This window comes from Phalacrocorax aristotelis, chromosome 7 (genome assembly GCF_949628215.1).
Source record: "Phalacrocorax aristotelis chromosome 7, bGulAri2.1, whole genome shotgun sequence".
In the NCBI taxonomy this organism is placed as follows: Eukaryota; Metazoa; Chordata; class Aves; order Suliformes; family Phalacrocoracidae; genus Phalacrocorax; species Phalacrocorax aristotelis.
The window spans coordinates 39,983,465-40,004,729 of NC_134282.1; the positions used below are offsets into that span (position 1 = coordinate 39,983,465).

Sequence of the window (21,265 nt, forward strand, 5' to 3'; positions counted from 1 at the left end):
TTTCACGCTGAAATGAAACAAAGAAGAAATTAAATCTGCTGAATAAAGAAACAAAAATTCAAAAGTAGAGGACGAAAAAAATAAAGCTTCTAAGTAGGTAGCTTTGTATCTGGTGCTCTGCTTATACTTGTTATTGTTGTTTTTTTAAAAACCTTTTCCCCTAATATAATACATCAACTATATTTTATTTTGAAAAGAAAGAAACTAGGGAGGACGCTATGGGTGATAGAAGAAAACCCGTATCTCAGACATTCAGAAAGCGATGCCTAGATGAGCCCCAGAAACTGAAGTCTTCGAGAGAGCCTTATTTACAAAGTGAACAATAAAACTACCGAAAACGTAACAGGAGTAAAACTTATTTCATACACGGTTACACATCACTCAACACAATCTACCTAATGCACAGGATTAATAATGCTCCTCTGCACGTTAATATTGTATATTAACCCCCAAAGTAGCGGACTTTGAGAACTGGGTGCGTAGTTTACACAGAAAGGAATGCTCTTCCTTCTACCACCAGAATTCCTTCAAATAATCCTTTACATGTTCTTTTCATATACCCTCTCAGTTTCCCAGAACACACTTGCACCCAATTACCACAGCATCACAGTTATATTTCTACACCACTACACAAATCAACTACTTGATCTACCTGGAAAATGCTCCAAGTAGTTCTTCAGAACACTAAAGCCACAGAAAACAGAACATTTATAATACAAGGGGGTAAATGTACTAACGCATATGCAAGCACTTTAAATAGAAAATTTTTTCTCTACTTGAATTCAATTCCTAACTAAAATTAGTTGTGTCAGGCACTTCATTCTTCATCATGCACTACAGAATTTACACTTGGGCAAAGTGTAACCTCTCTCAGCCTTCATCTACAATAGACCTATGTAAAGAGGTCTTCACTTGGCTGTCATCCTTGACATCAGTTATTCAGAGCCTCAGTAATGAGTTATGGATTATCAGATCAAGCGGCAGAGTTTTGTTTGGGATTAGAAACCCTGGGCTGATTCCCACATATAAAATTCACCCACACTAAATGAATATAAAATAACCACACACACACAGTTTTGATTTAACAAACTTCTTTGCACTTCACAAAAACAAATTAAGCAAGATCAGAAGAGCTCTAAGGACAATAATTTAAGTCACAGAGTTATTTCAGAGCATTCTTCACATTTAAGCTGTGCTTCAAATAAAATTGTATTCCTGATACCATTCCTTGCTTTTATATCGGTATTGTTAACTTACATCATAAACAGCATAAAGTTCTACTGGGAAGAGCTGTAATCAATCATAGATAAAAACTTTAAAAGCTTCCAAGATCTTCTGAAAAGCTTCTGGAAGTTCTAGTCATACAACCAAGGCTTAAAAAAATATATATTTAACAAATATGGTAGTACAAATTTACAACATACATTTACTGCTTAAACAAGAATGCAGTCAAGAGCCTTAAAAAGTCTGTCTGCAACACCAACAAAGGATAGGGGTTTATTAAAAGGTACATCCCACCTGTGTAACTGAGTAACAGAGAAAACGCAATCAGCCACCATCTGAACTCACCCCTCATGGCAAAAGCAACAGAAGATGGTGGTGGTAGGGGGGAATATATAAAAATTTCCATCAGAGCCCCTTTTCAAATCTATGCTTTAAAGAAGACCTGATAACGTATACTGCCGAATTTCATTCTTTCTTTCTAAGAAAGGAAGGAAATTTCAGTTCAAGTGAGTCCCCTTTCAGAGGGTAGTCCTCAAAACTGCCGTGATCATAGCTAGATTGATACAGGGTCCAAGCAGAAACAGGAGCTACTTAGTTATGCCAAAAGCTGTTCTGCCTCTTGGGAAGAACTAGTCAATGATATATACTCTGACCTGACTCTGCTGGAACAGGCCAATAATATCATTCTTTACACCATAGGTGGGCTTCCAAAGACCTTTGGAGGATTGCTAGCTATTGTTACCTCCGAGGCAAGTTTGACATAGACAGGTTGGAAAGAGACACTCCATGCTGAGTACACATCCCCATTTCTGCCACCTTTGCTCCCCAGCAAACATACCAATGAATTAGCATGCATCAGAGTGCACAGTTTGAGTATTTAGCAAATAACCGGCAAGTCTGCAAAATACGAGTTACTGGACAAATTTATTTTCTGCCCTGAGCACCCTATTCTGAAAGGAATGCAGATAGCTCAGGGCATTTTTGTTTACAAAAGGAAAACTGGTTTTGAATATGATTAGAGGCCATAGCTGTAACTCAAAACCATCTTGTTTGTTCCAACCTCTTACACAGCTACTATAAAAGCAAGTTTTAACCTCCCCAGAGGAAGACAAAACTTGTCTTTCTGTATTGTTATAGCCCCAGTAAGGTCTACTGGGGGCTAACTGTTCCTTTACAGCATTTTGTAATGTTGTCACCATTCATCTTGTAACGCGCCCCTCCCTGGCTTTCAGTCTCACTGCATGCTTGTGGATCAGAACGACAAAGTCAGATACACCTTCAAATAAAACCAACAAGTATTGTCTACTAATAATACTATCAAACACAGCTGAAAGACTACTAGAAATTAGCGCTGCAATTTGAGTAACAAAGGCACTTTCAACACTGAATGCTCTAACATTCATTTTTCAGGTATATCATTGGATTAGAGTGATGTTCTGTCATCATTCCAATAAATTAAGTCAGTCAATTAAAACAATCAACAGTTGCAACAGTTTTTATTGCCACCTCATCTAGGTAAGATGCCCAAAGTGACTAAGTTATTTAGGCTTTATCTGTATCAGAAGGATTTTCCATGCACAGGTATGCCAACACAGCGAAAACAATAAAAGATCTGGGGCTATTTACAAAGTCATAAATACTAGTTATTTATTTATTATTCACGACAACCCAGAAGAGGAAATGGAAAAAACACTGAGAAAAAACACTTCTTACTAGGCATGTTTATCCTACTATATCACAAGGTAAGACCTCACACAATGAATCTGTGCTCCACTTCAAAAAATAAATGGTAATTAACGTCCTAAATCTCAATGTCTTTCAGTGAGTGACCATTGAAGTTCTGACATTTTGATTTAAGTCAATCACAGAACACACTCACGAACAAGCCCAAAAGAGCCTCCCTGGTTCACTGTTCCTATCCCTTTTCATTGCACTGGTTAAAAGAGCTTCTGCAGGATTCACCCTCTCCCTTTTGCTTCCACTTCAAAAACATAAAACTGTTGTCCCTTAGTGTTTATTTTCTGAAGTCACACCAGGATTTGTCCACACATAAGCAAAACTCCTGCCCCTAGAGGAGTTTTTTTGGTTTTGTTATTAAATAAGTACAACATCCTATTTCCACTTCAGGGTAAGTTTTGAAAAACTACATGGCACACAATTTTCCCATGCATTTATTGACTTCATGGAATAACTTCTTCCTGTACAGTTAACTACTCCACAGCATTTTATTTGCTTAAGTCCACTAGAGAAAACCTGCTTTTTTCTCTGTTTCTCCTCCCTTGTTCCCAAGCCCACCCCTACACAAGACCCTGGGAGTAGACCAAAATCAGACCCAATTGTGGCTCGTAACCAAGCTGCCAGATCAGTACGTGGGCATTTACATTTCAGCAACTTACAATGCAACTCGATTATCGCCTTCAAACTTAAGACATTAAAATTCTACTGGAATGAATGGTTGACTTCAGTTTGACGTGGCTACAGACCAAAAGATTAAGTTTAATGAATGCTGCTTCCAATTCCTTGAGTTTTATAGTTTGGCTGACCTCAACTAACAAATATTAATTGTTTAGAACTCAAGAATACTGAGGTCCCTTCCAAGCTAAATTTGGCTCTGATCACATGAATCAGGCAACAGTCATCTAAATGACTAATGTGTAAATGAATGACAGTAAATCTACTGCTGAAATCCACTTTATTTAGGATTATCTGCCTCTCCAAACAAATCTGAGAGTTCTAAAGACAAACAAGAGGGGAAAAAAACACAAGGGGGAGGGAGAGGGGAGAGTAAGTGAGACACCAAGACAGCGAGAGGTAGACAGACAGACCCGGAGAGACTGACTACACCCGGGAACATTGTGGTGAATCACTGACTGAAGATTAGACAAGAGGCTCTGGGCAATAAGCCTTACCAAGGTGTCCTGGCTAATTTAAAAGATTATGGATTATGTGGTCATGTATGTTTCCAGAAATAAACACCCATTTTGTTTTGGAAAGAGTATTTTCCCTCACTGAATCTACATATTCATCAATGGCTCCTAGAGGAAAGACTACAGAGCCAAAACCTGGCTAGGTCTATTGACCACAGAAATCAGGAAGAACCTTGCAAAAATGAAGGTAAACTAAAAATAAATCCAGAGAAGCGTACTATTCCTTTTTGCCTTGAGGATCACCTGCACTATATTCATTTATCTCAACTGAACACCAAGACACATCACATTGTCACAGGTCCAACTCCATTTATACCACTAACATTCCTGCAGCAAACTATTAGTTGGGAACAACGTTATTTCCAAACAGTAACCAAAATTATTTTACAAAATATTCATCTGAGAAGAACATGGAAAGACACAGCAAGACAGCAAAATGTATACATTCTCAGGTATACTTTTGACAAAAGAAGTACTAAAGAGGCACAGAAATCCACCAGCTGTATTTTAGGAATTCAGTCTATCATTTTTAAGTGAAGTACTTAATACAATTTGAATAATTTTAAGTCTGAAAATACAGACCTTCCAATCAACTCTACAAGAACAAAAGTTAAGTCTGAAAACCTACTTTCAGGTTATTTATACACAGACTATTGACTCAGATGTTGCTATTGCAACTATACTGGACCATATTTTGTAATTCTATGGACTAGAGATATGCAGAGAGACTGTTCTGTGAGAATGGGGAATTCTGGGATAAGGCAGTTTGTGGCTGAACATAATTAATCAACAGTGTATAAACATGCAACAACAACAACAAAAAAATCCAATCCAGTGGCATTATGATCAAAAACTGAAATGAAAAGCAGCTTCTTCAATAATCAAATCTTTTCTATCACAAACAATTAAAAAATGCATCCAGCAAACTGCCTTTCTCTGCTGTAGCAGTACCAGCATCCTCTGTAAGGACAACACACAGCTCTGTCACAGGTCAAACAGAAGACTACCGTAACTTTCTAAACAAGGGAAAATGCAGGGATGGGGGTGGGGCACGGAATGGAGCAGATGGACAATGATGGGAGACTCCCCACACTCCTTAGACCATTTCACCCATATTACTATCAGTTGCCTTCTACGATCCAAAAGCTAAGAGACCAAGCTGAAGACCTGTCTGATGTTCCAGGAAACAAAGACCTCTTCTTTCCACAGGCTCCATGCATGCCATCTCACAGCCTGCTGCGAACAGGCAGTACTTCAACCTCATCTCACTTCATTGTGCAAGAAACTTGTATAATGCTTAAACAGAGGAATAAACGCAAGTTATCTGATGGAGATCACCCAACTTCACCAGAAACATGGAGCTGTACGCTGTCTAGTTTTAATTTTTATTCCCTTTCACTATCAGCAAGTTTTAACCTTCCACTACAATATCCTGAAGACAGAAATGTAGCTTTATATATATATTACTTGGTCAACTGCTAGACAGGGGAAAAAAAAAAGCAGAGATCACTACCCCAGATTTCAGGTATACTGGGAAAAGTCAAGAGAGCTTTCGCAAGGTACCCTCCAAGTGTCACCATAAGTTGTATTGTAAGAGAGCTCTAAAACTACTCATTAGCTTATTTCCACATATCAAGTTGAAATAGATGAAAACTATGCATGCAGGAATGGAATATGAGAAAAACTGAAAACATGGTTTGTTTGTTTATTTTTAACCTAGTAGAGCTTTGGAAGCAGGACATAACACGTTGAACAAGGAATCTATTTTGAAATAATCACTGTTTTCTCCAGTTCTAAATCCATTTCCAGGAAGTTACCTTAGTGAATGACAATTCTTATTTTAAACAGCTAAACCCAATAGCCAATTACACTTCTCTAAACTCTTGAGACAAATGTCAACGTGATACATAATGGGACAATTCCCTGGCCACCTGGAAAACTAATTTGTGAACATATTCCAATCTTAATTTCAGTATGATAGGTAGTTGCAAACAAAAAACCAACCAAAAAAAAAGCCACCACACCACACAACACTTCTCCAAAATAGTTCATATCACTGAAACCAGATTTTTCTAGATCTTAGCTAAGCTATAAACCAGGAAATAAAATACAGGTATAGCCAACATACTAACAAAATGGTTAAAGACAATACTTAAACCTAACTAAAGCATTCAGAACTTAAATATCAAATCTTGCGTTGAAAAGTGCTGCCCATAGATCAAATTCCAAAGCAAGCTGCATTTGTGAAAGTGTCCTCTGCACTGAATATGTAATATTTAATTTTAGCTTTGATTTCACACTGAATCATCTGCTTACTTATAGAATACATCAGGAAAAGCAAATAACCAGCAGAAGAACCACCAAACAACCTCCCTCCGCAACCCCACAGAAAAAAAAAGAAAAAAAAAAAGGACAAAGAGGACACAAATACAACAGACTTGATAACACTTACTGTATTTCTGTGTCCCTCTTGTCTTGTTTTGCTATTTAACAGCTTCCTTTCTTGTTATGTACCTGAGATTAAGAGGTATAAAATACTATTTCAAAACCTGCTATCTTATTACTATTTTTTGACTACTTCGCAAATTAAAAGTACTGATGGTGGTAGAGGCAGGGGAAGAATAGTTTGTTCATATTGTACTTTGGGTTCCAATTCATGTCTCAGTATTTTACATACAATAGAGGACATAACTGTTGACAACCTGTTTGACTAATGCTACGAAACCATCTAAATCTAGCAGTGGTATCTTGATCAGTTCAACTCTGCTTTCAAGTAGATATCTATCAGTGTTACATAAATGAAAAGGAGGATAAACCACATACTCGGTACTGATTTCTTTGTGAAATCAGGTCAAAATATACACTCACAGCTTTTAGTGCAATATACATGCTGGAAGATACTTAAGATACACACAGTTCAGATTTTGGAAGAAAAATACCTTCAGCTAATTTAAGCTAAATTTTTAAGAGTTAAAAGTATTATGTGTATATATATAAAAAGGCTATCCAGCAAGGAAATGCCTTATGAAAAATATTGTTTAGATTAGATTGCTGTCTCTGAATCAAGCAAAACAGATGAAAAACTAACTTGCTCCTTTTACTGCAAAAACATGTTACAAACCCAAAACAATGAAATAAAACCTCACAGAGCATTATTCTTCATGAAATAAAGGCAACCATTAGCCACATCACAATAAAAACTATGGTAGAAAAATGTTTAATTTAAAGACAATATTTATCCTGAAAAAGCAATTGTACCAATTTGTTGCTAGGTTACGAGTATAAATTAAAACTCCCAAATAAAGCGGAAAAGCCAGAAAGTTCAGAAGCACCTCACAATAGGAAAACAAAAATTTCAAGCACTATAGGGCAATATATTATTGTGCAGCAAACATGCTACTTCGCTCAAGTACCTCAGAATTTGCTTCAAAGAGCTCAATAGAGCAAGGCTTTCAAAAGCAGCTTTACAGTCCTCTGTGACATACGCTAAGAGCCAGCTATCCTTCTAATGCAAGGGGTTATGAACGCATGCAAAAATATCTCTAGCTCTATATCACTCAGATAAGGGAGGACTCGCATACCTTAACCAGAAAATATTCACTGAAAAAACACCTCTGTTACACATATAGAAGTAAAACCAAGATTGGAGAATTTGAAGAAATAAAGCACCACAAGAGACAGCAAATCTTCACACAGTATTGTATATGGACTTTAGTACAATCATTCAAGAATAAGGGAGACTATCAGCACTTCATAGAATTCCACTAGCTTGCTAATTACTATTCCTGAATTATTCATCTAAAAAATAAAGCTTTCCTACTCTTTTCTTCCCCTTCCCCCTCCCCCTATATATTTTCAAACGATTGATTTTTCTAACAAAACATTTGGCCTATGCAAAACAGATTTTGCACACAGAAGTCACTAATGTCTCTATGTGTACCTTTTTACAAATTTAAGATTGTCACAGCCAATTCTAATACAAATATCCACTGCTCTTACAATGTTAGAACACTACTTAACATTATTAGTTAATGAAAAAACAAGGCTTTTATATAAAGTTGTGTCAAGCCTGCAGTGATTCTCAGACTTCAATGTTAGTTCAAAACACTACTGAAATAAGAATATTTGTTTTTAATAAGGTATTACCAGAGACTGTCAAAATAAATTAAACTACTATAGGATATGAAAGAATGGTCTTTTGTGAATTAATTATTGATCAAAAGATTAAAGTAAATAAACACCCCACCCTAAGCACAGGAACATACGTCCAGTTGTCACAGTGAAAAGAAGTAACCAACGTCTTCCCAGCTTCCCCAAAAAAACTGTACTCAGAACAACATTCTTCAACAATTCCATTAATACATCAAAAAGAGTGGGGGAACAAAGGCATAGTAAAGTTTGCTGATAACAAAGAACAATTAAAAATTATCCTAACTATATGTTAGGGCAGAGTTGCAAAGCAAGTTCTCCATGAAACTGGCAATAAAACAGCAGATAAATTTGGTGTAAACAAATACAGAAGCAGCATGTTAAAAAATAACTCTATGTCACAATGATATGGTTACTACTTAAGAATGCAAGAAAAAAAATACTTATTTTTCTACACAGTTTTTGAAACAGTATCATTTCAGAGCTCAGTAACGATCAAAAAATGCGAGACATAGTAATGAGTAAGAAAAGACCAGAGAATGAAAGTATCATTACATCATGCAGAAATTGATGGTATACCCTCATCTTGACTACTGCATGCAGCCATAATCACCCTAACTCTTAAGTTACGCAGAAGAAACAGGAAGATTAAGAGAATGGCACCAAGAACTAACCACAGGTTAGGAGAAGTTACTATACAAGCAGAGACAAATAGATTACAATTCTTCAATTCAGCTGAAAAGAGGAGAGGCATGCAAGTGGCATGTAAACTAAAGTTGTTTGTGAAACAAAAAAAAAATTATGAAGTACATCAGTAAGAACCAATCATTACTATTCAGAACACAGAAACATCGTGGAAATTACTTAAATCACTAGGCAGCACACTTAAGCCAAAAACATCATTATTTCTGCCCCAAAACGCTTGTAATTATTGCCAAAACTGTAATCAAAAGTCAGGAAAATTCACAACTCCCAGAGAACGAGTCCACCAATAGCTGTAAGAACAGCATCCAAAAAGTCAGCTCTGTCCAGGGAATCACCTAAGCCCCTAAGTGCTGGGCTTTGCCAGGAGAGTACAACCGTAAAGATGGCAAAATATTTGCCCTATATTTACACTCTTTGCATAAGCATCATTACTGGATGCAATCAGACCATCTATACTGACCTGAACAGACCTTTCGCAGGAGTTGTGAAAGGACAGGAAAGGAAGATCTCTCTTAGCCAGTGTTCCACCTTATTTAATTAGCCTTTAGCATGTATGTACTTAACTATCACCAAATTCCAATTCTATTTAATTGAAAATTGCTTATCTTTATGTGCCTTTGGAAATCCCAGCCAATACTGGGCCAACAATTTAAGTTCTTAAATAATTTGGTCACTGTATTGTGAACTCCAGTAATAGGCTGCATGCAGATTTAAACAAATAAAACTAAATTGCCTCTTTTTTTTTTTTTTAAATCGCACACAAGATAAAAAGAATAAGTGGTACCTCTTGAGGTTTCAACTTCTCTATGTCTGTGGAGAGGTCTGAGCTTTTTCCATGAAGACTGCCATTTTCCTGTAAACACGCAAGTAGGAATAACAATTAGGACAATAATAAATGTCTATGTTGACATTATGGGAAAAAGCACTAGATTTTGAAGTTGAACATGGTCAAGACAATTATAACTTATTTAAAGTCTGTATGTTAATCACCACAAGGAATAACCTACGAATGTAAAAGGTTAAGTATATCATTTACCCTGCTTCTTGAGACTCTGATCTATATTCTTACAATACAGACTCAACTCATTTTAAGACTTCCTCAGAGTCATCTAATCTGGCAGCATATGAAGGAGTAATCAGAACTTATCTTTATTCAAAATTCTGAACCAGCAGTGTAGTGCATCTCAGTAGTTGAAAGAAAACAAAAAAAATAAGGGCCATACATCTTTAGCCGAAATTTATGCATGTAAACTTGATTTAGACAGGTAAATGAAGTCCAGTACTTTTTTAGTTATTTCAATGCAGAAGAGAACTTCCTTTGTGCTACTTTTTTTGCAGAAGAATATGGCCATGTGATGAATGAATTTGTGCCTCTCAACCATTACCAATTCTATATACAGACAGTATATATTCCTAGTGTTCATTTTTTGGGGGAAACTACAGGAATGGAGTTTTCCTGTAAAAGAAATTAAGTTTTCTTTAGAAGAAAACCATTGTCATTTAAATGACATCTCAGACAACCATTCTTTATTGATTCATGCAAGGGTTTCCCCTCCCACTATCAAATTTTTAGGTGTGTTGAAGGCCTGGGCAAAAGATCTATATTCATCGATAGCCAAACCCTCTGAATTCTTTTGGATAGCCACTTCACATCAATTCTGCATAATAACTATCCCAACCCAGTGGGACAGGCCTTCCTTATTCCTCAGTGCATGAAGATGATACTACATAAAACCAAGAGGATGCACATGTTTTGTAATCTTTCAAAGCCTAGCACCAGAGGCTGATGCCTCCTAAGACAACCTAACCACACCGGCTCTCAGGAAAAACTAAACCTACCAGCATCCACTACCTGGTCAGTGATCCCGTCAGGAACTGCTGCTGTATCGATGTGTCAGGACTGCGGAGCCAACAGCTCACAGATAAGCTGAATCCACAGAGAAATTTTATGGACAGTCTAATGTCACATTCTGTGCTAACATGAGACTTGCTCTTACATTTATATAATTTAGCAGGTTTTTCAAAAAGAAAGTTAGTGTAGGAAGACATTTGTAAAAACACTCAATTTATAATCTTTCACTAGAATTTAGGACTATTGGGGGTTCCCCCCAAAATGATCTCTGCTGCCATTAGGCAAAAGAAGCCCCCTATCAAAGTGAAGGAAACTTTACCACCTCAACACTAGATAAACAAATGCATTTTTTAAAAAAGAGAAGGCAAAACATACAAGACTTAAGGGAGACAGAGGGAAGATATGAATCTGATTATTTCAGTCTTAGTTTGATTAATCAAGAAAGTTTGTACGCAAGTATTCAGCCTTCTCCTGTTCTAAATTTTATACTGATGCACACACAGCCATACTATAAAACCATTAAATGCAGCCATAAATACAAGTAGGGAAATTAATCTACATGCCAGTATTTTCAAAGTCTTTAACTTTCAAAAAAATTCAGACAGTATTAGCTGACAATTCTCTAAAATTAAACACACTTTATAACATATTTATCTTGAGCTAAGACAGACCTATTAGAACAGTATGCTCCAGTTTAAACAAAAATGAACATATTTTCTTTAAAAAAATCACAAGCTGTAAATAATTGGTGCTTCAGAATGAACTCTCAGTACCACCTCAAGTTACTAGCATGCAAGACAAAAAATCCTCTGCACTTAGCCAGTAGAGGAAGAAACACTTTAATGACATTCTGGGGATAGATTCCATCAACTCTTAAGAATATATTCAGTTTGGCTGGAGTCCAACTGTCCTTCAGCAAGAAATATTTGCGGGAAGGATAAAAAAAATGCACAAGACAAAATTTTTTTTTAATATAAATTCTCTTAAGTCCAAGTTACAATTGCTGGTGGGAGAACAACACCTGACAAAAATTTATCATCTCTCTTTCCTGAATCCTTTTGTAGGGCTCAAGACAAACCTACATTTACATTTGCTTTTCTTAATGATACATCCAAATAGCACCAAACTCTTCCTATGATTCTAACTTCTGGTATACCTGTTACAGCACTAACATTTACCTTTATTATTAACTTTAGAGTATAATGGTATAATTTGTGGAGGGTTTGATTCTTTACCAGTGTTTAAATTTCCTAGTCATGATCTTTAATTATAATAAAAAAATAAGCAAGCTAAAAGCCACCCCATCAAAAAAAACAAACAAACAAAAAAACCCAAAACAAAACACACCCCAAACAAACAAAAGACTAAAACACCAGTCACCCTGACTTTACATTATTGGAATGTTAGCTGGCTGATCATCTAACATAAAAAATAAGTGATTAATATGGCCATGCAGCCAATGAATCACAAGCTCAAATTCCAGTTAGGTCAGCTTAAGTCATGATTGATTAAAATTGATCAGCAACATCATAAATGAGCATCGAAACACCAAACACAATAACAGTACAAGTTACTTCAAGCTACGTAATAAGATACTATTTCAAATGTAGAAAAAGCATCTGAAGGGTGGGCTTCATGCTCAAATTATGCAGATGTTTAAAAAGGATGCCTAGTTTCTATGTTGCACAGAAATACTTTTGCAACCCATGAAGTTCTTCCATCTTTTTATTATATTTACCAAAGATCAATGGAAAAACTAGAATTTTATGATAAATCTTTCTAATGCTGTCTTCCAAAGTCAGACAGAAGTTTTAACAATAGCCAGTGAGCTGGACAAGACCTTGCAGCGTAACCACTTCATTCCACCGCAAGAGAAAACTGCGAAGGTGCAAGAGCTAATACAGCTCTCTGGCTCAAGGGTACTGAAATCAGAATAGATTATTTAGACTAGGCCCATCAGTCATGCTGTTTATTTCTAGTAATTAATTCATTAGGTACTTAGCTGATTGGCTTTTTAGGGAGTAGATATTAATAAAAAGAAAACTGAGTAGATTAAATGGAATGTGATTTACTAAGGGTAAAGCTTGCTTTTGACCACTGAGTTGAGTTTTAAAAAGGAAACATTATTTTAGGATATTAGATACTGTCAAAAACCTTTAGCTCAATAAGCAGGATGGATGAAGCTGCAATGGGAACAGGAGGAAGGTATTTTAAAAGAGAAGCCTCTCTCCAACATCATGACACAGCACATACTATTGCTGGCTAATGTTAATGGAGAGGCAAGTGTTCCCTACACTTTGCCAATAAATCTTAATCTGCTCCTGAATAAGTAACCTGACTTCTATTTTCATTTTCTGGCCATAAAGTAAATAAAATGCATGCTCATCATTAATGTATACAGTTATGTATGGTTTATTATAATAAATTCTTGACCTATGTTTTTTAGCCATAGGAATCTGAATCACTACTGCAGCATATCAAAGTCACTGAAGTCTCTAAAAGATGCTAATCTGTGTATGTAAAGGAGTTTACCCTCCAAAAACATTGCCAAATCATCTGCTGATTTTCATTGTATATTCCCATAAATTTTCATTACGAAGTATATGTGGGAACCTTACCCTTGAAGAGTCATATGAAGGACTTGGCTGACTGCTTGTTCCCCAGGATGTGGCACCTGTTCGGTCATCCATACCTAGCAATAAAAAGAAAAATACAGACCTATAAGAAAAGATAGCCAAAGCATAATGTTCTCTGATACAAACTGAAAGCAAATTCATCCACTTCCATATACTTAAAGCAGTATTTCTGAACACAAAACTTAAGATGAACAGTTTCCTTATTAATGAAGCCGGCTACAAAACAACCTACTCATTTGGACACCTGCAGATGCTGAAAACAGGAGCATAAAAAGTAAAGATTTGCCAATTTGCAGTGCCTGCCTTACTCAATCCATAAGAAATTAGCATGAGTAACAAAACAAGCACAACGATGTTAGCCTGTTTTTTTGCACAGCCTGATTTATACTGCGTCTTAAGCACTGAATATTGCAGCACATACTGTGAAACATATACTTGTTATCTACTCTTTGCTCTTATGTTTTGCTTAAGTATTTTTAAATGTGCGAATTTTTTTCCCCTACTTGGTCCTTACATGACATGCAAGATATTGTAGTGTAAGCAGGGAAAAAGGCAACAGAGACTGGTTATATTTCAATAGCTTAAAAAAAAACCACACAGAAACTCATGATGTTTACCCTACTAAAACAGGAATCTTTTTAAAGTCTGTAACGGTTCTTTTAGAATCAGTTCCCTTTATGCAAATCCAGGTTACGGCTCAATAGAGAAAGGGGAAGGAGAAAATAGGGAGATCTTTAAACTCAGTATCAGAAGACATCTCCCATGTATTATTTAGCCCACAGTTAGAAATACTGTTGCCAACACTTTCTCCAGTTATTTTCTATTCAAAGTTAATTGTTCAAACCACATTCCAAAACAAGTAATTGCAAAAGTACCTGAACTCCTATAGCCAATTTATTCATACAGGATAAGGCTACTACTCTAGTAATTAGGTTCCTGATTATCTGGATCAAGTTTGGTTTTTTTTGTTTGGGGTGGGTTTTTTTTTTTTTTTGGTTGTTGTTGTTTTTAAAACAGGTGGAACACTGCCCTCCTAAATTACAGATTTCCACACACTCTGGCGTACAAAACACAACTCATTACTTCCTTGTCACCCAAAGTTCTCTCATACAGAGCTTTGATATAGAACAAATTCTTTGTGATGTATCATATAAATTATTTATGAAGCATTATGTCATAATTTATAAATAAGAACTAAGTGTCACCATTTGTAAGAGCTGAGTGCAAGTTACTCCATACAATCATCCCTAAACCCTACCTTTATATTGCAACTATAAGATATTCATGCATATATCTCAGACTGGCCACACTACAGACTAAAATGCAAGGAAATACTGCAAAAGCTACATACGAAGTAATAGTATTCTAATGCTTATTTCCTTAAGAAATGTGTTTTATGAAGCCACAAAATGCTGTTTTGACAAAGACAGTCTGCAGAAGGCATGTTGAACTGAAAGTACAGTACAATCACCCAGATAAAAACTATAGACATCTTTTGTTACTGCAGGAAAGATCCTCGAGGCTGGAGAACACATCTTGAAAATGCAAAGCCACCACTATATTGAGCCAGCAGTTTGTGGAAGTTTGCTGCATTTTGCAGCTGACAGCACTGTTGTTGTTTCATTGTAACTGGTCCAGGAGTTGAGTAAAAAGTCGTGGCTGGCACTGACAAAGGCAAAAGCAATCTTTTGGCACAACTGACACTTTTCTGCCAGAAACAAGGGCACTAGTAATCCTGTGATTATCATAAGTCTTCCATTGCTTTAGTTTCAAAGGAGACTGGGGGTGGGGGAGAGGGGGGTGGAAGGAGAAAGAAAATCTTACGGCAAGGCAAAGTTTTTGGGAAAGACTAAGACACAGTACATTACTGTATCAACTGCTTTTAGGATATTTATCAGTAGATAATCGTTATGCATAGAGTGTTTAGATGCATGACCCCTAATCAGCAGAACGTGTTACTCATTTAAAAATTTGAGTCAGTGGGACATGAGGACTTATGTTAAGGTTCTGCTAAATCAGCACATGTATAGCTAAAAATTCTCATATTTTAATTCCACCATTTGAATTATGCAACCAAATTGTTTAAAGAAACTGCTCTAAAACAAAATGTAACAGTTTAAGACAGGGAAGAAAACTAATTTGTAAATAGTTCCCAGAATTCTTTGTTCTAAAAAAGCCTGGTAGAGTTAGAGTAGCCAGGAGTATCAACATGCTTCCTTTTTTTCTGCCAGGTGTCTTTTTCCTCCTTTTCATGTAGCACTTTTTCTTTTATTATAAGCCAGGCTTACAAAACAGGCTTCATCTAGACCTACCCTTTAATCAGAATTTGCACACGGGGCAAATGTATTCACATTTTAGAAGCTCCTTGATGGCTATGAGGAAGAATTCCATATACTGCATACAGAACACCAGCCCTCTTACTGCCACATGGCATCTGGATTTGACTTGGAATGACACCCCTGCTGCCCTTGGTCCCCATCAACACAGCACATGTCAAACAAGCAGAGAACCGGCTAGCCAACAATGTTCTGATTTGTGCACTAATGTTTTTTCCACTGATGACAGATCAAAAACAACCAAATGCTGCAAGAGACAAAGACCCAGCAAATTCTAGCAGACTGGGCACAACCACCACATGCTTTAATACAGCCAAAATGGTAGCTCTACATGAATAAGCCAGAAGAGCCTGAAGTGGGGAACACACAGTAAGAACACAGGAGTCATCTATGGTAACAAATTCAATAAAATCTCCAAACAGAAGTATCATCAAAAGGGTTCAAGCATTTTCCTGGGAAACGCATAACAGAAAGGAGCAACTAGGGGGATCATCACCTTTGTATAACCCCTTCCATAAGGAAACACAGTGTCCAATTCCAGTATCCACTAATTCATCACAGATGCTAAAGGGCATAGGAAAGCTGTGACAGTTAGCAGAGCACTGAAAAACATGCAGCACAGGGAAAGTCTGCAGTATCTCAATCTGCTGAGGCAATGCAAAAAAGGGGGAAAATTCAACAGCTGCGTGTTATAAAGGTCTAATAACACAGATGCATGCAGTCAGGCAGACAGAAGTATAGCAAGGTTCTATCCCCACTTTCATTTTTTAAGTGGGCATTGAGGATGGAAAGTAATTGAAGTGACTCATGCATCGATTTCACAGTTCTCAATCAAAATCGGCTACTTCTATCACAGATACACTGTAGTTTAACCAAGGAGTAATTAATGAAGTCTGATCTTTGTCTAAGCGGATTCAGCTGCCAGTCCGTGAGTGGCTCTGGCTCACACAGCACCTCCACTGCACTCACTGCCCCTGTCCCAGGGAGGACCAGCCAGACGTTGGCCCTGCCTTTGGCCAGCCACACAGACAGAGCACAGGTCCCTGATCTGGTACCCTGGCCAGGCCACAGGAAAGGCTGACTGTTCCTCACTCACCTCAGGAAGATCAGGCCAAGCAGTCATGAGGATGTTTTCTGGCTTTATGCACTGAATTCTAAAAGGGCTTTGATTAATGCCACTTTTAAGATGGTGCTGTGAGCATTTCAAGCTCTTCTAGAAGAAAAGCTGAAGAAACCTATTGCCTCATTAGTTCAACATATGTGTTAATTCTGAAGAAACAGGTCCAAACATTCGTCTAAAAAAAAGTTGATCCTTACAATCAATCTGAAATGAAAGTTGTTGTTCTTGCTGGTATAAGATAAAGAAGACCATATTTAAAACTTATTTCAAAAGACACAGGCTCCAATGTTCATGTAAACAAGATAATGTACTTTATAGGGTTACCATCTGCTATGATGTTGATCAAATAAATGATCTCACAAAACGGAAAAAACCCACATTGTAGATTTTTATACTAAGTACTCAAAGTATGAGTTTCTATCTTTTATAGCTTCTTTATCCAGTTTTGTTTCAGAGTAATGATATTCCTTCAGATAAGGTTCAGCAACTGAAATCAATTGCAAAAAAACCCAGAGCACAAACCATAACAGCATTGATTGTATTTTGCATCTTAAACACCCAAACAAATCAACCTACCATTAGACTGTATATTACAAAGGTCTATTGTGAAGTAAGACAAAAATTTTTATCTAAATTTATATTTTGGGCCTAGACTTTCCAGTATGGGGATGCAAAGAGAATATTATCTGACAGAGAAATACTATCGCAATTAAAAATTTTAAATTTCAATAGGTTAAGACTAGTTCTCAGCCTCTTCTTGTTGATTCCAAATAGAAAATATTTCTCCTTTTATAGCAGACTTAATATTTTTAATAACATAATAAAATCATTTATATTCTAACAAAGCACCTGGAATTTGCAAGTCAGATATACAAGTAAAGACAAGATATAGTTCCACGTATTTATTAGCAGGGGTGGTGGAAACACACAAAACCAAAAGCAGCTTTGACAATAGATGCCATGTGGTGTGCTTAAAATATACAAAGCTAAGGGCATTAATCAAATTGAGAAGCGAAATGAAACCTGGGCAACCTATCAACAGTCTAATCACTTAAGTGCCATTAGGATAAATTCAGATGTAAAATTATTTTTAGGTAAAAGACTTTCATTTCAAACTATATAAATAGAGGGCTTTCTCTCCACCCTCCACCCCGCCCCCAGAGAAAAGGCATGGGGAAGTACTTCAGGCATGGTGGGTGGGGGGTGGGGAAATAATGAGAAACTTAAGTCTCAGTCCGCATCGTTTCTCTGAAAATGTACCAATATGTACATGAAGTTGTCATTGTCATCCCCCCACCAATCCCTCCGGATCAAAAAGGAAAGTGCCTCTCCAGTAACAGAATTGCTTATTAGAGGCACTAGTGGGAGTAGCATAGTAGTATCCCTTTTTTTTGTACCGTTTGCTCCAGAGAAGATTCATGGAAGTGCTGTCGATGTGTCACCAGAACACTGTCTTGAGTCAGAGTTGTCTGGTGCAAACTCTGGACTCCACAATTCCTTGAAGAAGCTTCCTGAGATAATTGTATTAAATTGCGTGATGCTGCTCACTCTCCTCCCTGTATTGAGCCGCAGAGTCAGACTTAATCCATCGTGTTGTCTAAAAGTGAGATTTCTCCGGAGCTGAACTGTTAGGTTCAATATCCTCCCCCACCTGCCCAGTCAGGTTTATAATCATGAGATTTGGGGTTGTTAAGTACCAACCTCTAATGGAGATGTTTAAAAGCACAACGAAGCGCCACAGGGATTGAAGCCACCCCAAGGAGATATCAGTTATCTTGATCACCCATAAAACACTAGCTTCCATTTGAATATTTTTATTTGCAAAGATCAGTTTGTAAGATCTGTTTCAAATATCAACAGGGATTATTAAGAGTAGTAACTACTTATTTACACAAACAATAATTTGCATTTTTGAAACATTGTTTATCCTGGAGAATCCCAGAGCATGATTATCTGACATAGCAAAGAATAAATGCCTGCTATGACAGTTATTGTGGAAATTATTTTAAGAACAGACAATAAGATTTGCTGTATAAAGTTGATTTCTATCCCCAAAATAAACAATCACAATTAAAACGTCAGAACAAAACTATTCAAATGGGAGGAATGTACAGCAAGTATACAACTTGCCTGGGCAATAATCAAAATTTAGAACAAAATTAGTATTGACAGGTGTTAAAAGTTAGTTGTAACCTAAAACATATCAGCAAATTGAACTCTCTCTTTATGGAAAGCTGATTAAAACCTATACTTTCATATAGAAAATGGATTGCAAGAACAGTATTTTCTCAGGTCAGAATACAACTTTGGTGCGTACACTTGAACTTTTTCTAATACAACAAATTACTTACGTTGTATAAAGTCAGAAGAAAATGGAAAAAAATCATGCTGGTTCAGAAAAATTGATTAAAAGCATCAACTTTTTAACAGCATCTATTAACATCAAAAGTCAGTACTAGTAATACAGTTCCTGTATAACTATCAAGTATATTTTAGATTTGTCTCCATCCACTACCTAAATACAATTTGCTATTTAAAAAGGCAATTACTACTTTTAACTTAATTTCACAAAAAATCCTATTCATTTCTTGTAATAAGTCCCCTGTATTGCCTAACAACAACAACATTAGGTTATTAATTCCTGTAATAACAGCGCTTTTACAGAAATCTCAGAAGTTACCGGCTTATCTTTCCTTGTATTCTCTGCTTCCTAGACTCTAAATCACATCACCGAACATGCCAAGTGACCTGGCATAACCTGGACACTTAAATTACAATATAACCTGCTCAAAATAAAATTGGAACTGGCATTTGCTACCCAAACTGTACTAAACCAGAAAACTGCACATTACTACACCCATCTTGCCAGAAGTACATCAGGTACAGTTCATAGATAGCATATTTATAATACTGTATGTAATATATTGTATGCAATACATTTGTTATTTGTGTAGGTTTATTCAGACAGTTCAAGCATAAGCCAATGATGAAGACTATAAAAATCAGCATTTAAACTAGTTTTAAAAAACAGGAGTTTCCTTACAAATCCACAGAGGTGCTCAGAGCACTACATAGTAAAGCTGTTCTTTGCACCTAAAAAATATTTCCCTTTATTAATACGAGCTTTAATATTATTCTTCCATGCAATTTAAGGTTAAAATTCTAAAAGAAAAATTTAAATGCTAATCTTCATGGATTATATTCTGTATATAAATAATATTTACATGTGTGCACACAGAGTATATTTTGAAACCTCTGTAGTTACAAACGTGAATAAAGCAAACCAGCTTAGAGATCAAGCCTTTAGCAGGGATACAACCCAGAGCTTTTATTCACGTGCAAACACACACAGTTAAGCTACTACTGAATTGCATCATGCTGCTTATTGTCTTCTCTGTATTGAATCATGAAGTATCAGACTGAAGAGGCTTTAACAAGCGAGTCTCAGCCCTACAATATTAGCTATCAATAATCCATTCTACTAGCAAATTTTCCTGTGGTTACTTCAGTTATGACTCAACAGCTTTATAAAACACACTTCAAAATATATATACACTTATATATACACCAAATCAAAGCCAGTGTCACAAGACTGCACACAGGCCAAAAATATTCAAATATAGCCTCAGAGTTAACAGCTACTGTTAACAATTGTATTACAACAGTACAAAAAACTGCCAGTTTGGGCACCAGAACACAATACAACCTGAGTTACACAGTGTGTAACTGAGACACTATCTCTCACGAACAAAGAAAACACTGCAAGCGTGAAATATTTTTTAATAACTTGTCTAAAAATATTAGGAAAAAGTGCTTTTGGTCAATTTACTGTAACACAAGGTGTCCAGCAAACACCTGTCCAGCAAACTTTGACCCTATCAAAAACAAACTCCAAGATCAACCTGAGGTCAGTGTCCTTTCATTGTGTTGACGGTTGTCAGTCATCTTCATACATGTACAATTAAAATCATACAATTGCAGCAACCTAAAAGTACTTTGACATTTAGAAGATCATTAAGGCATTAATTAACACTCAAACCTTTTAAGGAAAAAGAGATCCTCTGACATACCAAGCAGTTTAAGAGCAGAGGGGAAAAAAAACCAAGCAGCTGAAAAAATACATTTGTGAGAAACATATTTTGAATTTCTGAGGTCATGTTGGTGAAACAGAAGAGAAAAAGTATCAGACAAAAACCTTATATCTTAGTGAGCCAGGATTTTGAGCATTAAGTAAAATGCCAAGTATAGTATACATTATAGCCAAAGAAAGGCCAATGCAATTCCACATTTACATTTCTACGACTGGAAACAAAGAT

General features: G+C 36.4%; 1 protein-coding gene across 10 annotated transcripts in view; it reads right to left on the minus strand.

Annotated features, from left to right (window-relative positions):
• TCF12 (transcription factor 12) overlaps window positions 1–21,265 on the minus strand; it is a 220,839-nt gene that overhangs the window by 114,061 nt on the left and 85,513 nt on the right. For 9 of the 10 annotated variants that reach the window (XM_075100285.1, XM_075100281.1, XM_075100286.1 and 6 more), the window contains 2 exons: window positions 13,476–13,549; window positions 9,790–9,858 (listed from right to left, as the gene is read on the minus strand). In XM_075100285.1, the coding sequence (XP_074956386.1) occupies window positions 9,790–9,858; window positions 13,476–13,549 (143 nt within the window). Of the gene's footprint in view, window positions 1–6,603; window positions 6,623–9,789; window positions 9,859–13,475; window positions 13,550–21,265 lie in introns of those variants that run through there. The other variant, XM_075100287.1, reaches the window with a different exon arrangement.